General features: G+C 39.3%; 1 protein-coding gene across 1 annotated transcript; it reads left to right on the top strand.

Moving 5' to 3' along the window:
- The first annotated feature begins 756 nt into the window (after positions 1 to 756).
- On the top strand, positions 757 to 25,329 carry dhx36 (DEAH (Asp-Glu-Ala-His) box polypeptide 36). Its single transcript, XM_044201811.1, has 26 exons — positions 757 to 1,336; positions 2,096 to 2,253; positions 2,437 to 2,550; positions 2,709 to 2,916; positions 3,725 to 3,763; positions 3,888 to 4,058; positions 4,261 to 4,340; positions 8,443 to 8,517; positions 9,504 to 9,670; positions 9,786 to 9,867; positions 10,008 to 10,148; positions 12,277 to 12,382; positions 15,660 to 15,747; positions 16,531 to 16,586; positions 16,699 to 16,763; positions 17,320 to 17,463; positions 17,875 to 17,992; positions 19,070 to 19,168; positions 20,049 to 20,222; positions 20,371 to 20,457; positions 20,549 to 20,632; positions 20,793 to 20,892; positions 21,043 to 21,133; positions 22,959 to 23,079; positions 24,509 to 24,661; positions 24,746 to 25,329. Exons 1-26 carry the CDS (start codon positions 1,088 to 1,090, stop codon positions 24,974 to 24,976), a joined length of 3,201 nt encoding a protein of 1,066 aa, XP_044057746.1. The 5' UTR covers positions 757 to 1,087; the 3' UTR covers positions 24,977 to 25,329.
- The last annotated feature ends 83 nt before the right edge of the window (positions 25,330 to 25,412 follow it).

The raw sequence follows: 25,412 nt of genomic DNA, 5'->3' as shown, positions 1-25,412 counted from the left end.
ATTGAAAATCCATGTTAAATAAGGAGAAAATAAAATATGAACATAAAATATAATAAATTGGGTACACCAGGAATGAATGAAAATACGTTTCTAGGAAGGAAGTTAACTTTCAGTCACTTCAAATCCAGGAGGTGACTTGTAAATTTAGCCTGTATTTAAGTAAAAAATTATTTGAGAGCAGCAATTTATTGTTTACAATGCATACAGATTCTATAAAGCATATGACTGATTTCTGATGGGAGATCCTTTCCTTTTGAAGGAAAAAGGGCAATAATAAACATTTGGCTCTAATTTGGATAATGTCATGTTAACAGTACGCCTAAATCTTCTAACGGAGCCATTGCACAACCACAACAGCTCTAATGACCTTATTACATTGTGTGTAATTAAGGTTGTAGTTGAATTTTGAAAAAGCAAGAACCTCAGAGCATAGTACAACATCTGAAGCAAAAGAGTTCGGATTGTCCTATTAAATATTAGCCTATTACAGAATATAACTCATCCAATTTCAAATGCTTAAAGATGTAGACAAAAGATGACTAAAGCTGTGCTTCTACATAAGGTTTCAATATAGCATTTTTTGCTTGTGGAATGAGGACAGTTTAACATCAAAGTTAATTATCTATATATCTATCTAAGATGAATTCATCATTCTATTGTAAATAACTTGAGATGTGTGTGGTGGTGGCGCGTGTGGGGGGCGGGCGAACAACCAATCACAGAGCAAGACGGCAAAAGCGGACGACTGAAAACTCTGACGTCGATACTGTGCGACATGCCGGATGGAAACAAGAAAGCTCGCTAACTGCTATATTTTGACTGCAGCACCTGAATGCTTTATGCGTTAATTCGTGGACCAACATTTAAACTGTACATGTAGCTATCAAGAAACCAACTGTCAGTAGCTACGAGGGTGTAGCCTTATATTTTTAACTTCAGTCTCTGGTTCACAATTCCATCCAAAACATCGTATAGCTAAGCAACGTTAACGTTAGCGAGTAAAAGTTAGCACCGTTCTTACCGGTTAACGGGTATTCTGACAGAGTTTTAGCATTTGTTGCAACCACCGCTTGTTTCTGACGGCAGTATGAGTTATGGATATGGCGGTGGAGGTGGGAGAAGAGGCAGAAGAGGAGGTCGAGGGTACAGAGATGGAAGCAGAGAAAGATGGGACAGAGGAGGTGGAGGAGGCTCGAGAGGACACAGTTCCGACTTTGACCAGGACGGAGGAGGTGGACAACGGGACCGTCCTCCTCCACACCTAAAGGGCCGTGAGATAGGTCTCTGGTATGCAAGATACGGAGCCGTGAGGAGGAAGCAGGCTGACCGGAGATCGGTATGGGTTCTGTTTGGTTGCATGCTCTTGCACATTAAGTTGAGCAGGGCAGGTTGTCTGCAGGGTGTCAACAGAGATCAGGATCTTCAGTACAGATATGAGAGACACTAAAGTTACAAAAGTGACAGTTCCTTCCTCACTAAATAGGTCTGCCCTCTGAACTCAAGTGTCAGCTGCAAAGTTCGGAGCATAGGGTGATGTAATTGGAAAATGTTTCAGAGCACAAAGTCTTCTGGCTGATCTGTAGGCAAAATCCTGCACATAGGTGGTAAGCCACCAAGATCCTGCCTCATCTCTTAATAAATTTAGTGGGTAGGGAGACATTGTCCTTAACAATAGACACACTCAGAGGTTTTCTTTATTTCAGGCGAAGTGGCCCATCTCCACAATAAAACACCATGGGAAAACCTGCATTTGTTGATTTCATTCACTGGGTTTTGAATGGGCATCTTATGTCTCAGGGTGACATAATTGGTTTCAATCCTTAAAGGCAAACAAACTTTATTTATGTTACAAAGTGCTAAAGGAACAAGTAATCCTTCAGCTGTCACTAAAATGCAAAAAGTAACTTGGTATTGTTTTCACATGACAGAAGCCATGCGTATCGCTGTTACATGGATTTCACCTTTTCAGTAGGATAAAAATAAATTTGGTACAACACTAGGAAACACTGCTTCAAACCAAGCCCCTGGTGTCACATTTGGTTAGGCTGACTTCAAGGTTATGGCTGAACTTTCCCCTTTCCATGTGTGTGTGCAGCGGGCAGTGGTCCAGATGGATGAGGCCAGAGAGCAGCACATTACCAAGCTACTTAACTCTGTCCAAAATGATCAGCCTGGTCCAGAGAGAGATGGCTGGGATGCAAGAGCCTCTACGTCTGGCAACTGGCCGACATCTGCCAATAGAAGCGGTCATTGGTAAGAACAACTTGCATAGCTTTTCCGTTTGAGACATGCACAGTGTAATTTCTAGCTTACAATCACAAAAATGGGAGAAGCTAGATAGGATCAAAGTGCCTGGAATGTCATTTTTTTTTCCAGCTGTGACTGCTGACACAAGTATGACTCTAACTCTAACATGTTTATGACCTGTATATGCAGTTACTTTGATGGGGATGAGCCTGAAGAGGATAAACAGAAGATTGAGATCAAATCTGAGGAAGAGGAGGAAGATATTAGTCCGGGCCAGATAAAAGCAACTCACAAATCACAACGGTAACTTTGCAAGCAAATCAGATGCATGCTAAAAAAGATGTGGCTTGCTCCAAAAATATAGTTTAATATTTGATGGTGCTACATGCCACAATCACAGAACAACCAGTATTGTCATGTGACCCACTATATTGTGGATATTTACACACGTTTTTGTTTAGTTACATCTCTCCGGCAGTCGCTAAAGATGAGCCTCCAGACAAGTGGGATGAAGAAGAGCAGCCAGAGGAGGAGAAAGAGAAACTGAGAAGGAAAGATAAGGATCTGGAGTTCTTATTTCAGGAAGTAGTCAGAGACAGTTCACTGGATGACTGCTTAAAGAGAGATCTGCAGAGCAAGAAATCAGATCCAAAGTACAAAGAAATGCTGGTGAGGAAAATGATTAGTATAAAGTTTTATATATACAGCGGTAAAAGTTATGGCATCTAGCCTACTAAAATAGGCCTGATGACCTTAGTAGTGCCTTGGTTGCATTTCTCTGACAATTCATTATGTTGAATTAAATTGTTTTATCATGTGCCTACAGGTATCAAAATGTCCACTGTGCCAGTCATTTATTGTTTGTTTGATCCCCAACCTAACTGATATTTTTAGATAAGATGATATGATCAAAGTTGCACGATGATTTCTGTGGGGAAATTAGGTTGCTAAAGCACCGAAGAGTGGAGTTTAAATAACAAAACAACAAAAGGTAGATTGGATCTGTGTCTCAATAGTTAATAAAACATGACAGTTGGTTTGCAGGAATTTGTTGCTATGTTGGCTACTCTGAGATTTACAGGTCAGCAGATGTTTATGTTGTTTAGTACAAGACCCTAATGCAGAATAAGCCTGGGCAATATGGTGAATTAAGTAGTAGTATCGCAGTAATCGCAGGAATTATCAAAATTATTATTATCACAATGTTCTTTGCAAAATAATGTTACATTTAAAAAAAAATAATTTACAGCGCATCACAATATCCGAATGTCATATTATTCCACTAAGTGAATATTGAGAAATTACTGAATTATTGCCAAACCGCTACACAGAATCTGTAATTGTAAGAATTAAATAAGATATGTTTTGGTATGTAGGAACCATACCTATTATCAAGTTATAACTAGCTAAAACATATGCTCTTCATTTTATTTATTTTATTCAGTGTTTACAAATGTTTGCTCTTTTTTGTCTTCAGAAATTCAGGGAAAAACTACCATCCTATGGGAAAAAAGAGGTAAGTTTTTGATTTCATACTCTCCTCCTTGAAATCTTATTATCCTCTATCATCACCCTTTTTCTCCTCCTCATCTCATAATACTTCCCCTTCCTCTCACCTGCTTCCATCTTTTCATCCTCAGGAGCTGGTGGAGCTGATCAATTTGAACCGTGTCCTGGTGGTGAGTGGAGAAACAGGGTGTGGAAAGACCACTCAGGTCACCCAATTCATCCTAGATGACTATATCAACAGAGGCGTAGGCTCGATGTGTCGTGTGGTCTGCACGCAGCCTCGTCGCATCAGTGCCATCTCGGTATGTACTCTTGGTTTTTTGGGTCTGACTGTGTTGGATTGTATGTTGCTGTTTGTGTATACTGAGGTTGCTAAAGTGTGTGATATGATGTTTAGGCATTACATATGTCTTTTCCTGCATCAGTCATGTTAATTTGATGGCTATTTTTTCACAATACTGACTATGTTCTTAAATCTTTTTGTATGTTTGTGCTTCCTCTCAGGTAGCAGAGCGTGTAGCAGCAGAGAGGGCAGAAAGTGTAGGAAATGGAAATTCTTGTGGTTACCAAATCCGCCTCCAGAGGTAAGGAAGTCTCTTCAAACGTAATGTTGCATAAAATGAAAGTGCAGTTTGTTTAAATAGCTATCAGAAATTGGTTTAGTGGTTAAGGAACCAACAGAAATGCTCTATGATTTGTAGTCACATTAAGACAATTCAGCCTATTATCATCTTAAGAATATATCAAGAATTAAAGGATAAAAAACTTGTCCACGTGTTTATCTTCAGTAGGCTACTGTAATGCTGTCTTACAGGTCTCTCTAAAAAGTCGATCAGACAGCTGCAGCTGATTCAGAATGCTGCTGCTAGAGTCCTAAGGGAGAGAATCAAAAAATTGATTTTAAAATACTACTGTTGGTTTATAAAGCACTGAATGGTTTAGGGCCAAAATACATTTCTGACCTGCTGCTACGTTATGAACCGTCCAGACCTTTCAGATCGTCCGGGACAGGTCTGCTTACTATCCCCAGAGTCAAAACTAAACACGGAGAAGCAGCATTCAGTTTTAATGTATCACATATCTGGAACAAACTCCCAGAAAACTTGAGATCTGCTCAAACTCTCAGTTCTTTCATATCAGGGCTAAAACATTTTCTGTTTGCCACTGCCTTTTAGTACGTTAAACTATTTATTCATATATTTCACTGCACTGTAGCTTCACTGTCGTTTTTATTATGCTGTTTTAGCTTATTTTTATCTTCTATTTTATTTTTGTTTTACTCTGAAATCCTATTTATGTGTAATGTGTATGTCATGTGTGTTTCTTTTATCTTTTCTTAATGCCTTTCTGTACTTTTAATTGCCTTGTTGTTGAAATGTGCTATACAAATAATCTTGCCTTGTCTTAAATCTGATTTCAGCATTAAGAAAATAACATCTGACTTAGTGAAGAATTTGTTTGTTTTGCTAATAGGCTCTTTTTTTTGAAGGAACGGAGGTTGTTGCAGCTAGAACGGAGACTATTTATTCTCCTTCCCTGATTCTGTCTTTCTAAGACTGGTTTCAGACTTCTGATTTGCCGCCAACATCTCAGATGTGTACTAGTGATTGAAAAAGGTTTAGTGTTGCCAGTTTTCATGCATGGCTGTTTCCAATGTCAAAGAAAACAACTGAGCCAACAGCTTTTGTAGGTTAGACTAAAGTTGTTGATGGATTGGTACATCTTAAAGATAGATTATACTGTCAAGATATAAACCCCATGTAACCATGGAATAAATACAAAGGCTAATGGGCCCTGATATTCCATAGAAGCTATGAATGTTCATTGAAAAAGCATCAACAATCTGTTTCATTCCATTAAAGCTGCTCTATAACTTTGATTTGGTGACCTATAGATTTTCTTGGTACAGTTATCCTTGCTGAGTATTATGTTTGATTCATAGTCTTCAGAAAAAAAGCAGATGTACCTGTAAATGTGTATTCTTTTTGTGTAGTCATACACGTGAGGTGAGGGGAGAAAGGCACTTGAGCGGTATGCAGACCGAGCAAAAGGAGACAAGAGGGTGCAGCAATCTTAAAGTGAATTATATACAATAGAGTATGGAGTGTGAGAGAGGATGAGATAGGTTGGATGCAGTAAGAGTGGATGAAAAGAGGCAATTAAGGGGTGATGAATGGAGACTGATACAGGGGATGAGAAAGTAAAAAGATGGACAGAAAAATGATTACTGACTGTCAAAGGAATGAGACCAATAACAAGGTGCTGGACTGTGGCTTTTTCTTTTCTTTTCATTTGGTGCTGTTTTTTTCTTTAGTTTCATCAAGTTACTGCAGTTGTGATTCATAGCTCTCCTTAAGGGAGAAAAACAATAACAACGTTTTGTATCAAAGAACTTAAATAAAGTCTAGACGTTTAGAAAGGCATCTTTTTAAGCTTGCTGCTTTGCTGTCACTGCCCACTGTCACTGTCACTGATGGAGACCATGGGTGTCTCTCAGTTGGTATATGAAAAAGCTGGCAATTTGTACCTCAAGCTTTGTTAAACTTCTGTTTATGTGCTAGCTCCCCCAAATAGCAACTAATATTAAAAAAAGTACACACTTCTGCACTGTTTACTTTTCTTATGTTGGTCTCAAGTTGGCCAGAACACATTTAATCTAGTCTTTGGCATTTCAGTTACATTTACAGGGGAAACAGTGTATTAGTTTACACTCAGCCAGTGCAGACAGTCACTGAATTTAATGTGTTCTCTCTGGTGCTGGTATACTGCAGCAAATGATGGGTGGTTATAATGAACATAAAGTAGGAAACTGATTACAGCAATTAAATTAATCAGATTCATAATAATCTTTCTCAACTATGAGATTTCAAAACTGTTAAAACAACCAGAGACAATGGAAAACTTGTGTTTGGATGTTTGGAGAACATCACCTTATATATGACAGTAACCTGTTTTTAGCTTCTCTACTCCAGTTTTACTGATCACTAATAAGAAGTGTGCTGAATTAACACCTACCTATACCTTTTAATCTCTTATGAGTGTATAGTGTGTACAGTGTATTAACACCTTAGTCACGCCAATCACATGCTAATCAGGCTACATGCTACCTCAGTGATGAGGTAGTTGCAGCCAGAAAACAATAGGCCTGCTTACTGGGCCATCTTGGAAACAATTAGGTCAGTTTCAGGTGAAACTAGCTATTAACAGATACTCAGGTAGATTCCTTCCTGAGGGCAGGGCTTATGTAACACAGAGTAGCTTAAATTTTTAGTTCCCGTCCCCCATTTTTTCACAATTGAGAATGACTTCCGGATGGTAGCCGAAACGTCTTGATTCTGAAAACAGTGTCCAGATGACTACGACTGAAACCTTTTTCTACGAAAAATCTCTTATGAGCTAACACAACCTGAAATTCTCAGCCACAATCCAGTTAGTTATTCCACTATCCACTTGAAAATAAAAGGTGATTGGACCAGACCAGGCAACTGTTTTGGGTCCCTGAAAGCTCAATGCTTATAGAGTGTCTTGTGATTTTTCCTAATTTGATTGAAAACTTGTTTGTGGATATGCACCATTAAAGTACAAAAGCAACTGACCTGCTGAGAGCCTTAAGGTTGGTGCTGCTTTATTACAGTACCTGGGCTTGAGGCTGTGTCTGGAAGAGGGTCCCTGTGATAAATCATAGTTGCAAGTTTGTGCTTACATGTAGCATATTAAATTAATTTATGATTAATCAAAGAACCACACTGTAAACCTGTCCCCAGGTAGTATTGCAGTGTAGAAAAACTGTACACGTTGCACAGAGAGCGTGAGGAAACAGGGTTAATGGAGGCCCATCAGCTCCTATTTGCCTTGAGGCCTTTCAGCAGGTTAATCCAGCCATAGTGCCTGGCCCCTGGCAAGCTCCTCCTTCAGTAGTTTTTAAACAAACTGTATACTAAACATGCTTTACACTAAGTTTAAGTGTTAAAATGGATTGCTGTTATCACTCCATTTTACTGTTATTTTTATTATGTTTTTTTTCGTGTTTATGTTGTGTTTCATACATTTGTTATTAGTGTTATTTCTCCTGAAATTAGCCCAAGTTGTTTTTGAAATATCACACTTGTATCAATTATACAGTGAAGCCTTTAATGTGGTTCCGTTGTCAGTGAAATGCATTTTTCAGATGTGTCATAAGAGATGCAGTTTCTGCTTTGTTTGGGATTAAAATAAATGAGAAGTCATTTCATGGTTGCTATTCAATGGAGAAACTTTTCATCACTAGACTTATGCAAAGTATGATGTAAAGATTGTGTGTGCACAAGTGCCTATTACAACCAATTACATTACTTATTAGATAACATTTTCTGTATCAGCAACGTTTTATAGCAACATCAATCTCTGCTTTATGTGCAGTTCTGTGTACAGGCTGAGCATCAAGCTATTGCTGCTATGAAATAATCTTTGAGCAACCAACTTAAAAAAAAAAAGAAGAAAAATAACAAAGTGTGTGTGTTGAATCCTGAAATGGAAAAGGAAGGTGGAAATGTTGGAAAGACAATTGAGTCTATAACAGTAGCATACACAAATGTAGGAAAATTAACAGAGAAACCCTAGACAACCTTTGTCTTCACTTTATGCTGTACTGGTCTTAATTTGTGTCATTTGGGAAATGTATTGTCTTTTTCTCATCCCATTTCTCAGCCGGTTACCACGGAGACAAGGTTCGGTCCTGTATTGTACAACAGGCATTATTCTTCAGTGGCTTCGCTCAGACCCGTGAGTCCTCCACCCCCCCACCCTGCTTCCTCATCCTCATCCTCATCCTCATCACATCTTCTCCCAGCATTTCTTCTTCTCTGCGTGTCTCTGTTCCAGCTGTCCTTCCTCCACTCTCTTATTCCCTCTGTGTCACTGTTTTATCCCCATTGATTTGTGGTTGACTCTACTGTCTGTGGAAGAAGCATTAGTATGGGTCCCCATTCTTATAGGCAAGAGAAATGAAGACAGAGACACACACACACACACACACACACACACAGCTTCTGTTGACTCATCCCTGCATGCTCATCCTTGCATTCTGAGTGAAAAAACCACAGAGACAAAGTGAGGGTGCCAGCTTTTTTTGTTGTCTTGCTTCATGCTCTTTCAGAATTGGCACGACTGTAGTTAAAGTCATTTTAGGACTACAGTTGTCTGACAAAATGCTGCAACTTACAGCTGGCTTACAAGCTGACAATCTGTATGGACTGCAGCTATGTTTACACTTGTCAGTTTTGTCAGCTAGGTTCTCCCTAGCCACCACATTAGTGATGCATTAACCTTTTCAGTCCCACAGACCCTTTCAACTCATCATTACGGACTACTGCTGTACAGATGAGCACAGAACAGTATAGAGTATTTCTGTTATATTCTAGTTTAGATCCCAAAGATATCAAATATGTCAGACTGAACTACATGGGAATGTGTATATACAATTTATAAAGTGTAATCAAAGTTAAAACATTTTTTAACTGAGTCTATCTAAATATCTAATATACCAACATTAGATAGAGAAGATTAGATGACATATTTTGAAAAGTGAGGAAAAAATGTTTTTGCCAGAAATTCGAATTAGTGGCAAATCTCCTTAGGCAGAAATGGGTGTGGCCTCTAATTAAAGCTACAAACTTAAGAATGTAAAAATAAATTTTAACTTTTCATGCAGCAAAATGTGAAAAATAAAATAAAAACATTTTTTATTTTTTTTATTTTTTTGGTGTCAGATTGTTGTCTAGTATTAGCCACCTGGTGCTGGACGAGATCCACGAGAGAAACCTGCAATCTGACGTTTTGCTCGTCATTGTGAAGGACCTTCTCAAGCTCCGAGACGACCTCACGGTCATCCTCATGAGTGCCACGCTCAACGCAGAGAAGTTTTCTAGATATTTTGGTATGTAACCCACCAAACGACATACCAAATTTTATTCAGCATAAATCTTGCAGTTTAATTGGTTTAGATTGTTTCTCCTTCTCATCTACCCCTTTTCTTGTCAAACTACCTTTAGACAACTGTCCAATGATCCACATCTCTGGTTTGACGTTCCCAGTGGAAGAGTTCCTACTTGAGGACATTGTGGAGATGACCAGGTAGAACACACACATACAAAGACAATCACGCCCTAACATGCACAGACACAAATACAAAAACATAAAAATACAAATGGAACCACTACATCCCTTTCGTTTTAAAAGGGTCTTATATAAACTGGTTGGTATGTGTCTGCCAGGTATCGTCCCCAGAATCAGGACCGTCGCTCCTCGTGGAAAAGAGGCTTTTTGCAAGGGCGCAACTCCAGACCTGAGAAGGAGGAAAAAGAGGCTGAATACAAGGAGAGCTGGCCTTGCTATGCACGCACACTGCAGGGCAGGTGAGTTGGTGAGAACAACAGGGTAGTTAAATTGACAGAGCACCTGCCAGGTTGATAGATGTGTTGTTTAGGTGGGAAATGGGAGGATGTGGCTTTGTGACATTCACATTTTAAAATAAATAACTCATTCTTCTTTGTGAATTTGGACTTAAAGTTGACACCTGAGTGTGTAAAAGCTGAATACAGAGCAGAGTGAGTGCTTTGGAAAACCTGACCCTTTGATAGATTTATCACATAAACACTGATTTATACATCTGCATTGAAGTGTTGTATCTACGCTGTAGGTGTCTGCAGTGTCTCCTTAAGTACAAAAAAGGCAATGTTGTTGCTTATTTGATCCTCTTCAAATATATAATTGTATGTATAGGTAACATGGGCTGTACAAACACTCCAACTGCCACTTTACACTGAATCTTTGTGGTGTATATTTCCCTCCTGCAACTGCCTCAACATTTTTGAAGGGGGCCAGCTCCACGTAATATAATTCTCTTCTCAATTACACTCAACAAACATTCTTCTTCATTTAGTACAGCTATTTGCAGTGCAGTCCCTTGTCTTTGCCACCATTATTACTGCTATGTGTCACAAAGTGAATGCAGGAGAATGTAAACATGACAAACACTGCCTGAACGCACAGCACTGCTATCATGTCATAACAGCACCACAACAATCAATGGATAAAGCTCTAGGCACTACACTGTATGCACCTACACTGCTACACTGTCAAGTTAAATGTAAGGTTAGTGCCCATTTAGCACTTAATGGCTGTCACTTTAAGGATAGGTTCATCATTTTTCAAGTCTGTCTTAAAACAATAGGTCAGGTGCCCATATGAACATTGAAACAGGGTTTTTTTTTTCCTGTGGTCATTCCTCCTGTTCATACTTAGGTTTCAGCAGTCTGAGTTAGGCAAATCAAGTTGGTGTCTTCCGAAGTTAGTTTTTTTTTTTTTTTTTTAGTACAAAATTCCCTTGGATAGTGCTTCCTTGCTGAGCTGCTGAGGGATAGTAGCAAAAAGAGGGAATTTTATATTAAAAGACAGTAACTTTGGAAGCTATATGTACTTGGTTTGTCTAACTTGAACAGCTGAATCCGCATATTAGCTTCAGATACATACATATTTGCACAGAAGGAGGGCTGTGGATTTTGTCCCCCATCACTTACATTGAAAGCGCATGAGAAATGATTACAGCAGGAAAAAGCTTATTCATTGTTCAAATGGGCCCCTGACTATTGTTTTAAGACAGACTTGAGCCAAAGCATCTGCAAACTTAAAAAAATAAAAAATATTAGTTTTTGTTTTTATTATTTTTATTTAGTTGTTAGTGCTATGTGCATTGCATTTTGATATCGATGCTGCCATGTTTTGCTATCTTTCCGTTTATAAAAACAAAATATTCTTACCGCAATACACCTTGATACATTCACGCCAGCATGTAACCAAATGAAAAATTTGTTTGTGCTGAACAGTGACTGAGTATCACCACACCTGAAAATGGACACCAGCTTATGCTTCACATGCACCAAAATGATTCAACAGAAAACACCCATTTTGCAAGGACCATCATAGTCCTTGTCCAAGTCGTCATTCTCTCAACTCTGATGAGCTCATTAATGACCTGCCAATCTCACATCAAAGGCAGGGAAGAGAGTTTCCATATTTGGAAACTTTCATGTCTGTGACAAAATAATTTGAAGCTGTTCATAACCTAGCATTAGAGCCAGGAAATAAGTATCATGCATGCATACATACATACATATATACAAGGAAAAAAAATAGTAAAGGAACCGATAAACAGTTATTGATTTCATTTGTAGGAGCTGATGTCAAGATCACCAATACAATTAGAAATACAAGACCGTCAAAACACTTATCAAGTATGAGTCAAAACTGTTCATCGTTTTTGTGTAAAAACATATTCAACATCATACAGAATTTGCCATAGATCCTTTACACAACATCAGCAGAAAAACGTCTGTCTGCAAATATATAAATCCTTTGCAGCCATAACCCAGGTGTGACGGCCAAAGCAACAATTAAGAGAAACTTGGGGACAGTTTTCTTGCCATGTTAAAGCATGGAAGATGGTGGATTATTTATTTATTTGTCTGTTTCCCATGTTTACAGATACTCTGACAACACCATTGAGGCACTAGAGATGTTGGACAATGATGAGAAGATTGACCTGGAGCTCATCCTGGCACTGATTTGCCATATTGTGCTCAAGGATGAGGTGAGTTTAACCTTGTAAGTCTGGTTTCAGGGCAGCGGTCTGAAAGTGGCAAAATTCTGGTGTCTTAAATTTGATTTTGAATGAAGTACATTTGTACTATTATGAAAATGTACTAGAATGACATGATTAGTGTTCTTAGACTTGAAAATCTTCAACATTTTGATCATAAATAGGCTGACAGAGCAGTGGTCCATGTGGATGATGGTTTCATATCAAATAAAAGTTGATTAACAGACGCGGAAACTGACAAAAGGAGAGAAGTACAGTTCATTCCTAGGTAGAGCAGATGGAAGAAACAGGAGGGCAAGCTTCCAAACACAGAGCGACATTAGATCAGAGGAAATAATACGGATCCTGGCAGCAGATCTGTGCTAATGAGTGATTGAACAGATGCTCTCCAAACACACGCCCATTCCCTTTTTTCTCTTTCCAGTTCTTGTTAAATTTCTTCATTTTTATGTCAGCGTCATTTTAGTGCTCAATTTAGAATTTGGTAATCTGGAGTATAATGTCAACTAAGTAAGATAAAACTTCTCTGTTTTTTGTGAATGCTTTACTTTTTCAGTTGACCCAGTAACACATAGCCTAACTATACGAATATCAGGAGTTGCAGAGCAAACATTTTGAAAAATATTCACTGTATCAGTAACTTACCTATTCAAATTTGTATTTGCAGCATGTTTCTTGTATTTTACAACTGTTTCCAGTCACAGAGTCATATAGGCCAGTGCCAACATGTATGAAACAGAGCTGCACAGTAGGATAGAATATCACAGTCAATACCAGTCAGTGTAGCCTATTGTCACTATTAAAAGGAGAATAATGAGGTGAGAACAATTTAGGAAATTAAGAGCTAGAATCGAAGGAAGGAAAAAATTGACACACTTTGCGCTCACTTTGACTTTATTTTTCCATGTGAAGTGGAACTAGTTTAACTTATTGGTTAGTTTGCGGCTGTGTTTGTGAAAATACGTTTACAAGAGAAGAACAGTTGAAAGAGATTGGCCCTGAATGAGGAGTGACTAACGCAGATAGACAGAATAATTATCCCTTCCCATATGAAGCCGTATCTCTATCAGTCACGGCCACCCTGAGCCAGTCGACCAGCTGATTCGCTGTGGCATTGTCAAACGCCTGAGAGGGAACTGGCTGATTCACCACGACGGCGTTCTGAACCAAGGATACGGGCTGTCCGCCAGGCTTTCGACTGTGATGATTGGTTAATTATGTTGCAGGAGTCTGTGATTAGACACCTAGGGGGTTGACATACAGGCATTAATGAACGCCTGCTGGGTGCAACTATGTGTGTATGTGGGTGGTTTGGTGTGTGTGCTAAATAGTAGGCCAACAGTACAGAGCCTACTTTACTGTTACTTGATTTTTAGATGGAATTAATCAGAACCTTTTTCTGAGCTGCATGTGTGTGAACATGTGTTTCTGTCAGGTTGTAACTAGGCACACTGCCTGCATCTATCTCTCCTCTTTTCTCTTTCACACATACATACACATGCACAGACATTAACACACATATACAGTCCCATGTGGGTGCCAGTGGTTGAGCACTGGTAATAATAATTAGCTTTAATCAAAAGGTGGGGGTGCTCAAGGCCCAGAAGATCCTTTTTATGTCCGTTCTTCATCTCCGCTTTATTCCTCTCAGGAAATGAATAGCTAGCAGAGTCCTTTTTAAAGAGTGGGTTATTTTATACCAGCTTAATATTATCATGAGTATAATTTTTGTGTTGAAATACAATTTTCAGAAATTTTCCCCCATTGATGATAGCATCACTGTTGGTTTTTGCTCAGGTTTCCAAAGTTTAGAGCTTCTTAAATTATTATTATTATTTTTAACTTTAGTTGATATCTATATATTTAAAAACATTATTGAAGACAAATTTGCCTTATTATCTATGTCTGACCTTTTCAGCATGGTGAATACAGCATTGTCTTTAGAAGCTGCTCTGGACTGCTTTGTACAATCTGATCTGCAGGTGTATGTCATAAATTTCAGCCTTCATATTTGTGTCAAAGATTTATCACATATTTCTTAACACCTTTCAAGACACCCTGTTGCTTTTGTTTATAACTCAAGTTATGTGTGTAATTCATAATTCCAGAGCCGGGTATCAAACCTCACTACTTTTTGAGTACTGTATGAAATGTGTTTGTAGCATTGAGTATTAAAAACTGCCAGCATTGGGATCAAAATCCTGGTTTGGTTCTGTTTACTTATTCTTTGATCAGATATTTCCTGCCCTAAATCAGGAAATGAGGAAACTTTACTGATTTTAGACAGTATTTTATTTGTGTAAAGTTCTTGAATGGCTACTTGTGTTAAGACAACATTAAGCACTGATGCATTGAGGAGTTGTCATTTTATCAAGTGAAAAAAAAGGTTTAAAGAAAAACATGTTTATATTCCCCAAAAGTAGGTATTGAAAAGCATCATTAGTATTTGTACCAAAACTGAGGTATTGTAAACATTTTACAGTACCCAACCCTAAATAATTTACATTTGTAAATCTGTTCTGTATATCTGATAATGCAGATGTCTGTTCTATAATTTAAAAAAGCTGGAAACATCTGTTGTAACCTGTAAAGTATTCTGTCTTGTAGTCCAGTTTGAGTCATTGTATTATTTTCTCTATCCTATTCTTTGCTCCTCATCAATCATTAAAGGTTTCTTTATCTCATTTTACCATTGTAGCTTTATGTGATGTTCTTTTTCTTGTTGAGCAGCTGACACCTACTGTATGTTAAGTGGTCAGTCATTCGCAGCCATTGTCAGACAGCTGCTCTGCACACACTGGAATACCTCCAACTCCATTAGCCACCATCATCTGTTATCCTGCTGATGTTTTCTCAGCTTGCATTTGTGTGTCTCTCTATATTTTCCAGGTGACTAATTGGTTTTCTTTTTCCCTTTTTTTTGCTGCTTTGAGAGAAGTCTATCCCTGTGGTAATGTGAAGCAGAGGCTATCCTGTCGTAGGAAGACTTTGTTATAATAATGTTGGCAGGCAGTGTCAGGGCCTATTGTGTGGCTGAATGTGGAGGTTGGGAGCTCAGGGCAAGTCGTCTCCATCTACCTTGGCTCAGCTCCTCTGAGGGCACGGGCACCCTGTTTGCTTGGTTCAGTTGTCGCTGTGGCTCCTCTGGCTAATGGCTGTTTGTTTCTGTTGGCAGTTTGTTTCTTGTTTTGTTTTTTTTTCTTCTGAAGCCCTGCTGGTTTTTGTGTCTTTCAGCTGCTAAGTGTTGTGCCATGTCTTTGTCTGACAGGAAGGAGCTATCTTGGTCTTCCTGCCTGGCTGGGACAACATCAGCAGTCTCAATGACCTGCTCATGGCTCAGCAGATGTTCCGATCAGGTACACACACGGGAACACACATAGAGAATATGTGACATGGAAGTGCATTCCAGTCACTTGCAGGTTAATATACTGTAGAAGAGATCATTATTCACTTTGGATTGTGCTGTTTTGTGAGTTTAAAGTCCCCCTCCACTCAAAAATGTGGTTTGCTTATTGTTACTTCACTTGGATGTTTGGCCTTCACTGTGCAGAATGATGTTTGTGCAGAGTTTGACACTAGAAGGCTGTTTTCACATTCAGCTGCTGAATGGAGAAAGTTTCTTTGTGCTTACCTTTAATCTGAGTTAAACACTTGTACATATGTGCATGATTTTGTGACATCGCAACAAGTTTGGAAGCCAATTCTGGTCCAACATACAACTTACTAAAGTGTGTAGAGCGGAAACAATTAATCAGTTAGTCAGTCAGAAAATGAATTGGGTTTTAGAAAATTGTGAAAAAACATATCAAAGACAAATTATTCCAAGCAGAGTATTTTTATGTGTCATAAAACATAACTGGGGGGATCTTTAAATTTATTGGATTTTTCAGAAATTAATAAGTGTTTGGTTTGAGGTCCCTTCTGGCCTTTATTAAGTACTATGTCAAAGTGTTCTGTCCATATTAAATAACAAAATAATAAGATTTGTGGCCAAAGATGAATAAATAATGGTGATGAATTATTGCATTCTCAATGTATTTTTAGACATAATCATGCAGCCTCAAGCACTAGCAGTAGTATCTTATGTTGGCAAATGGTGCTTTGTTTGAGTTTGTCTTTTGTGTCCTGTTGTGTTTCAGACCGGTTTGTTATCATCCCTTTGCACTCCCTCATGCCTACCGTTAATCAGGCGCAGGTCAGCATTCTTCTGTTTCTCTGACTGTCTCTGTCTCTGCCGATTGTCCTGTTTTATTCTGTTTTCATTATCAGAAAAGTCCAATCTCATCTTTCTCTCTCACTCTTATCAGGTGTTCAAAAGGCCTCCTCCTGGAGTTAGAAAGATTGTGATCGCTACCAATATAGCTGAGACCAGGTATGTGTATTTTTGTTTGGGTTGTCCAGCCTTTGTACTTACTCCCTGTGAAACTGTATTTTTGGCTGTTACTTTCTGGTAAGTTTGGGGAAAAGTAAAAAAAAAAAAAAAAAAAGAAGAAGAGTGATGACACTTATTCCCATTCAGTCGTGCGTATGTGTGTTTGTGTGTACAAGTGTAATGCAGTAGGTCCCTGTCATTAATACAAAGAGCGGATTTGGGGCTAATTAGCATACATTTCTTAGATTGATTATGAATACTGTCATTGGCTTGGATGGAACACACTGAGTCTCTGGCAGGCAATTTGTTAATGCATTCACAGAGCCTTGCATGCACACAAACTGAGCAAATTAAGAAGCTGCCTGCACTCCCCTCACATCCCTCCGCTAAATATAGACTTTAAACCTACCAAAGGGCTAAATTTTATTTTTACTTCTCAACGATTGTGTGTGTGTGTGTGTGTGTGTGTCTTGGTTAAGTATTCTTGACAGACTGCTTTGAAGTGAATCCACTTTTTTCTGTCTCCCTCTTTTTCTCTCTCCACTCTTCCTCACAGCATCACCATAGATGACGTTGTTTATGTGATAGATGGAGGCAAAATTAAGGAGACCAACTTTGATACCAACAACAACATCAGCACTATGACAGCAGAGTGGGTTAGCCTGGCCAATGCCAAACAGAGGAAAGGACGTGCTGGCAGGTGTGTGTGTGTGTGTGTTTGTGGATATTTCTATAATGACAGCATGGTGTGTATTAGTGCTTCTGGGTATGCATTACTAATCTGGGAGGATTATTTTTCCTTCTATTTACCATCTCAGCTCTCTGTCAGTTTTCCCCATCAGCCCACTCCTTCCTGCCTTCTCATCTGTAAACACTGAGAAAGGCAAAGGGAAGTCACTCCCAGGTCGTTTCCAGTCTGTGACTTGAGACGTCTGTTCTGTTAGCTAGCTCTGGCATCAAAGTGGAGCAAGGCCCAATTAGCAGGAACTGCTTACTGAGTGCAGTTTCATCCCATTGATTTTAGATTAAGCTCTTCTGACAGGACTGATATAACACATAACTTTTTTTTTTTCCTCTCTGCCCCACTCTCTTCTCCTGTGCATATGTCCAGAGTGCGTCCAGGGAAGTGCTATCATCTGTACAATGGTCTCAGGGCCAGCCTGCTGGATGCCTATCAATTACCCGAAATCATGAGGACACCACTGGAGGAGCTCTGCCTGCAGATCAAGGTTGTGCATGTGCAGAGACAGTCTGACAGAGAGAGACAAATAGGTGCTGGCTTGGGAGTTGAGATGAGGACAAGATTGCTGTGAATGAGTTTTGAGAGTGCGAGGGGGTGCGCTGCTGTTTTTGGTCTTTGGCGTTGAATTACAGTCTCTCCTGCCTAATGAAAAGCAGGGATGAACATTCTGGGCTGACTCATGCCCCTTGCTCTCCAGCTCTTTCTCTTTCTTTTTGCCGTCAACATAATCGCTCCTCTTCTGGGCCTCGTTCTCTTACGTGAACAGTCGCTTTCTTCTTTAGTTGCTTACTGTTTTTTTCCTTCCTCTTTTTTGCTTTCTCTTTTTAAATCCTCATACTCCACTCAGATATATTTCAACCGTTGCTAATGGAACATTAAGCCAAAGTTCACTCAGATCTAGTGTTTGCAATGATTGTTCTCACCAGTGGCTTTATTGGATATGCATTTGAGTGTGTCTTCCACTAGTTCAGTTGGATGTATTGGAGTATGTGTGTAATGTGGTTTTTGAAGCTAGTGGGTGAGAGGCGTACTAATGCATCAGTCTGTCCTTAAAGTGAGAGAAACACTAACAACATGCTAACCCTGAGCAGACTCTTTAATGCAAAAACACTCCAACACTGCCCTATTAGTCAGTCCCTATTGGTCGATTCCTTACTCTTCAGTTTGTCACAGGTAGATGTTTGGTGTATTTAAAAATCTTTTTGATGTGGAAGTGAATACACATTTAGAGAATGTGGATATTCATAGAATAAGCTTTTATCATCACATTAATTCTGTGCTCAGTGCAGCACTTAGAGAAGCATGTAAATGCGGTTAAACTCTACACAGTGTTGGTTGTTTTGTCACTTACATCTTGTAAACAAGAAAGAAGCAATATGAGCTAAATGGAAGATACATACAGCTAATTGCAGTAGACCTTACTATATCTATGTATTGCCCACAATTCAGTGTTTATTACAAATGACAAGCACTTAGACAAAGAGAAGAGAATTTAATGTAAAAATAATTACATACTTTTGCTGATAAATGTGTAATGTAATGTAATGTGATGTGTGCTGCCTAGATATTAAAGCTTGGGTTTATAACTCATTTCCTGGAGAAGGCCCTGGACCCTCCCACTGAAAAGGCCGTCAACCTAGCCATCAAGAACCTCATAGACCTGGTAAGAAAGATCATTAAAAAGATATGTTAAAAACAAACCAGCAACAACAATTGACTTTAGGGCTGCAACTAACAATTAATTTCATTATCAATTAATCTGACAATTATTTCGAATAATCATTTGCTCCATAAAATGTCAGAAAATGGTAAAAAAGAAAAAAATGCCCCTACAATTTCAAAAGTTAATGTCTTCAAATATCCTGTTTTGTCCAATCAACAGTCTAAAACACCAAAATTATCAATTTAATATCATATAAGACAAATAAAAACAGCAAATCCTCACAACTGAGAAGCTGGAACTTGGGAATGTTTGGTCTTTTTGCTTCAAAGATGAATGAAGCGATTAATTGATCATCAAAACAGTTAATTAGTCGATTAATTAACTGACTAATTGTTTAAGCTTTAATGAACTGTTTTCACCAAAATACATAGTGCCAGCAACAATAGTACAATAGCCATTTGGGAAACAGTAGCATTTTGTGGTTTCAAGGTCTCCTGTCTGGAAGCATTATCTGCTTGATCCAAGGATGCTCCTCTAGTGGAGGAGGGAGATGGAAATCAGTACTTATTACAGGGGTTAATAAGTTAAAACATGAGCAATATTTCATGCTAAGGTGTAAAACACAATGAAAATCAATATTGGGAGCCATATTTGAATCTGACAGTAATGAAACTCACCTTTTATTAAAATGGCTACATGATTAAACGCAAGACCAGCCTGTAACCTGTTGCCATGTTAATGAAGGCTTTTTAATTTTTTGCACTTTAATGAAGCGGTACAGCTTGAATTTTAGGGGGGATTCATTCCCTTTCTTGTGGATATTTTTATTTGTATTTTCTTGAGCTCAGGATGACTAAGGATGTGTGATGTTCTGTGTTAGAACGCCCTGGACCGTGCAGAGAATCTGACAGCGCTAGGTTTCCACCTGGCTCGTCTGCCTGTGGAGCCTCACATTGGCAAACTCATCCTGTTTGGGGCTCTGTTGGGCTGCCTCGACCCCGTACTCACCATTGCTGCTTCACTCAGCTTCAAAGACCCTTTCTTTATACCCCTGGTAGGGCACTGAGTTCACAGACATGAAAGCTTATGTTGGCAGTGACACACACGCACACTTCAACACATTGCTGTATTCTACCTTCTGACTTATTTAATTTTAAAGCAGGTCTTAAAGAAATTTTCTTTAATGTATCTGTATCTCTCAGGGTAAAGAGAAGATGGCAGACATGAGGAGAAAGGTCCTGTCCAGAAACTCCAAGAGTGACCACCTCACTATTGTCAATGCCTTCCAGGTAAAACAGCCCACATCTGACAATTTTTGTCCTTCTCTGTCTGCTGTGTTAATTGATCGTGTATTCATTTTTTCATCCATTGATTGGCCAGGGCTGGGAAGAAGCGAAACAGCGTGGTGCAAGGTATGAGAGGGAGTACTGCTGGGACAACTTCCTGTCTGCCAATACACTCCAGGTGAGCAAGGCTGATTGTGAGTGCTGTACTGAGCTCCACACTGAAGTGCTTTGAAAATAAAATCAGGGTTAGTCCATGATTACATTTTTAAGTTGACTTCTGTCTTGGCAGATAAGGACATGCAGCCTTTTTAGAAGTAATTTGTCCTTTTATCATTCAGATGCTGCACAACATGAAGGGTCAGTTTGCTGAGCATCTAATGCATACAGGCTTTGTCAGCAGCAGGGACCCCAAAGACCCCAAATCTAACGTCAACTCGGGTAACTAAGAAGAGTTTTTTGGTTATGATTCAGCTGTCAGAAAATGTTCATTCTTATGAATCTTAAAACAATGCTGTGGAGCAGTAATATTATATGCAACATGTAAATGTAGCAGAGCTCATTTGTTCTTTCTCTCACTTCCTTCCTCAGACAATGAGAAGTTAATCAAAGCAGTGATTGTAGCTGGTCTGTACCCGAAGGTGGCCATGATCAGACCATCTCATAGCAAAAAGAGGCCGGGGTGAGTCTGCCAATTCAAAGAGGGAGATGAATAAAGAAAGGGCTGCACAGCACACGATAGAGAAGCACACAATCATTCTTATTGATCTTTAGACAGAAAAATAGCCTTCACACTGCAATAGCTCATCAGACCACTCAGGTAAGAGTTCTGTAAGGGTCCTGTGACAATTACCTGAGGCTGTGCAGAGGACATGTTAGGAAAATTGTCAAAAACAGAGGCGCTTTTGCAGCTGAAGATCAATGCAGTCATCATCACCTCAGGCAGCTGTCATAAGCAGCGGCTTTGACCTGTGTGCAAAAGACAGATGCACGCAACAGGGAGACAGACACACTCTCACAGTAGGGCTGTCAGCTGACAGCTTTAGACCCAGTTGCACAGTGAAATTGCCAGGGTCATTTGCTCTGCATAAGTAATTTTCAGGTATTATGATGCTAAGCCAGTTGTAAGTTTTCACATATCCGCACCACAGCTCTGCAGTATTTATTTAATGAATTTATTGCTCAATGAAGCATTTTTTGTTTGTTTTGCTGCTAAATCAGACTGCTGTCTGGTACAAGCAGCTTGTTCCCTGCAGTTAAGTTGGTTTTGTCTGGCAGACACACAGGAGTTTGGAACACAGTGTTACTTTCATGTTGGAGATGATTTGCAGACTGCATCACAATTTCTCTTTGGTACCTTCCGTCCCAAAATGGCGAGGCATGCTTTGTGCATCATTTTAACAAGCCAAAAGCACCTGATGGGTTGTAGAACTACTTTTTGATTCATTTTAACAAAATGTATTCTGGTGATGATGAATTTTCATACAATTTTGGCAACATGTGCATACAAAAACACACTCATAGTAGGCATGTGTAGATGTGAAATTGCTTTGACCAAAATCATATAATACAATAATATCGGTGTTATTACTGAAAATTACTGTATAGCATTGAAACATATTAAAAGAGTATGCCACTGATTCTCCCACTGCACTATAACATTGTTGGACTCATGATGGACAGTTAAAAAAAAAAGGATAAAATGCAGCAGAATTTTCAAACTTGTAGTCTTCAGTGACATCACTTGAGGCAATTTATCAGATTCTGCGCAGCTCCCTCTTGAGCCACAAAAGGCTTTATACAACTTTTTTCACATATGCAGTACTCCTCAAGACCTGTAAACAGACTTTGATGTGTAAAGTTGGTGGAGTTCCCCTTTAATGACTAGAATCTTAACCATGTACTGTAGAGCATGGTGGCAGTTGCGGTTTTATTTAAATTTATTGCGATTCTGCCTTCACTTTCTATGTTTTCAACTAGCGATTGCAACTGACAATTATTTTTATTGATTAATTTATCTCTTTGATTGTTTAGTCTGTTGAATGTCAGAAATTGTGAAACATGCCCATCACAAGTTTCCTAGAGTCGAAGGTGTCAACTTCAAATTCCTTGTTTTGTGTGGCCAACAGATGAAAGTTGATGGTTGGAGTATTGCTTAATAATTACTTAAACAATTAATACATTTTGTCAACCAATTAATCACTATATTTTTTAGCTTTATTTTCAACATATTCTAAGTCACCTTTTATAAAACTGAAATATCATGTTTCAGGTCATGTTTATGTTGCCTTTTCTTGTCTCTGCTGACAAAATTGATTTTTCCACCTTTAGCTATGGAAAATGCTTCCTCGTGTTCTTTTGTCAGTTATCGAGATAATCATGATAAAAACAAAAACATTATAGTTTGTGTTACAAAGTGTTAGGAATGTCACTCTTACCAGTAAACCTAACCCTAACACCAGGACACACACACACACACACACACTCTAACATCTTATCTTTCTCAGGGTTAAGGTGTACACCCAGGCTGATGGAAAGGTGTGTATCCACCCGAAATCTGTCAATGCTGAAGAGACTGAGTTCAACTATACGTGGCTCATCTACCACCTCAAAATGAGAACGAGCAGTGTGAGTAGGCAATGGGACATGGGGAGGCATTATGCTGTGTTTGAACACTGCTGCATGTGTTGTGTTTTTACATTTGAGTGTGTGTTGCTGTATCTCTTTGATTTAGTATATGAGTGGAAAGAAGGACCAGTGGTTAAAGGTTGATGGTTGGTGATGCCACGCCAGCTTTACACTGAATGAATATTTGATTAAAACGCTGCCTTTCAACTCTCTCTCAAAGGCTCTTGTGCTTCAAAGCTTCCAGACACAATGTAAGAGGAGGTGGTGGTGGTGGGGGTAAACGGTCAATGCGGCTCCCTGACTGCCGCCCTCTCTTCTCTCCCTACTTCTATCATTTTCTTTCTTTCTTTTTTTGCCCCTCTTCACACTCCCATTTCCCCCTCCCTTCCATCTGTCTGTCTTTGTTCTTTCTGTGCTGTCTCTCTTTGTGAATGTTACCATTCTGCAGAAAAACACCTTTCATGTCCTCTCTGATTGCTGCCTATGCCTTTGTCTCTCACTTTGCTACCTTTGTCTTTATGAAGAAAAGTGTTTTGCTGGATTTCACCATCATTATTGCCACCGTTAATGTTTTTTTTTTCTGGTACTGTGTAATTGGTTTGTGCACACTGGTATGCGTTTGTGTCTATTATAAAAGTAAGGTATTCTGAGAGTGAAAGATTGTCAAGGCCATTTGTTTACAGAGAGAGTGAGAAGGAACCAGAAGACCATGGCCGTAGAAAGCAAAAAAAAGGAAAGAAAGTGAGGGATGACGTTAAACTTTATCTCCTCTGACGCACTTGCCCCTGGTGGTCCATTACATTACACATTCATGGGGCAAATGCAGTTGTCCCTGCTCTCTCTTTGCTTCTTTTTTTCCTTGTCTCCTACCCACTCCCTCCACATTTCTCTGACACTGAATTTCAACACTTCCGTTTGTTACCATCAAAGCTGAAATAGGTTTTGTGTGACCTCAAACTGCTGCTTATGTAGTCTCTGTGGCTTTTGATGTGTGTGCATTACATAGAGCATTGCTTCTATTTTCTGTCTGCAATATTCTGAATTTTCAATAATTTGTGAAAAATATTTACTTACTTTGTCATTTATTTAGGGAAACTATATTTCATTTTGGGTATCAATAATAAAACTACTCTACATAAGCAGCTGTCAGTTTTGCACAGGGAGGGAAATTGATTGAAAAGAGTTCAACACATTTGCGAGATTCACAGACAGGGCAAGATGACATTTTTTCAACACTGGAGGCACTGAAACACATTTCAAACTCGAACAGCCTCTCTTCACTAATGGGACACTTTCAGCCCACACCACAGAATAGCTGTCGGGCACGCTGTGTCATAATGATGCCGCTCCCTTTCACTGAGTGCGTTAGCGTGTTTGTTGTAATACTCCTGTCGTTGTGTGTTAGCGACATCTTTCTCTGTGTCCTCAGATTTTCCTGTACGATTGCACTGAGGTGTCCCCCTTCTCACTGCTGTTCTTTGGAGGAGACATCACAATCCAGAAAGACGAGGACCAGGAGACCATCGCAGTGGACCAGTGGATTGTCTTCAGATCCCCGGCACGCATCGCTCACCTTGTCAAGGTAAGCGAGTGACACACTCCCATCAACAAAGCTGTCATGATGAGATTCATTTTAACCAACCTCCCTTTCCTGTCTTTTCTGCAGAGTTTAAAGAAAGAGTTGGATTCTCTGCTGGAGGAGAAAATTCGTAACCCTGCTCCTGTGGACTGGCAAAACCGTCAATCTAAAGACTGTGCTGTCATCACAGCCATCATAGACCTCATCACCACCCAGGAGAAGCCTACAGGCAGCACTAAGGGCTATGGCAGAACATGGGCATCTGCCCAAAGAGGACAACACATGTACTTCAATGACGATGATGACGACGACGACTAGAAGTGGCCAGGTTTTTGGCTGGCTATGAAGAGAAGAGCCTCTGTGTGCATCCTTGGCATAGAGATATTTATAATAACCAGCTGGCCTCCTTGATGGTGCTCCCTGGGTCCTTCTGAAGGCCAAACCCAGGACACAAGAGCACTGGAAAATGTTATGCACTTGAATGACTCCCAGATTTTTTTTTTTGTTGTTTGCCTATTTGGTCATTATAAGGACCAATCCATGTTCGAATACAGTCAGTAGCTGTTTTGTTTGTTTAGCTTGTACATTTTTGATTTGGATAAATCATGCTCTTGTTTTTTGAGTAATGTCACTTAATAGACTGCACAATAAAGAAAGGATCTACCATGAAACAACTTGCTCAGTTTCATCTGCCTTACTAGAGTGAAATTCCGAATGTTACTGGAGGAATAGAAGTGGAGTAATTTTCTTTGGT

Source organism: Siniperca chuatsi, linkage group LG7 (genome assembly GCF_020085105.1).
Source record: "Siniperca chuatsi isolate FFG_IHB_CAS linkage group LG7, ASM2008510v1, whole genome shotgun sequence".
NCBI lineage: Eukaryota > Metazoa > Chordata > Actinopteri > Centrarchiformes > Sinipercidae > Siniperca > Siniperca chuatsi.
This window is presented reverse-complemented; position numbering and strand designations above follow the sequence as displayed.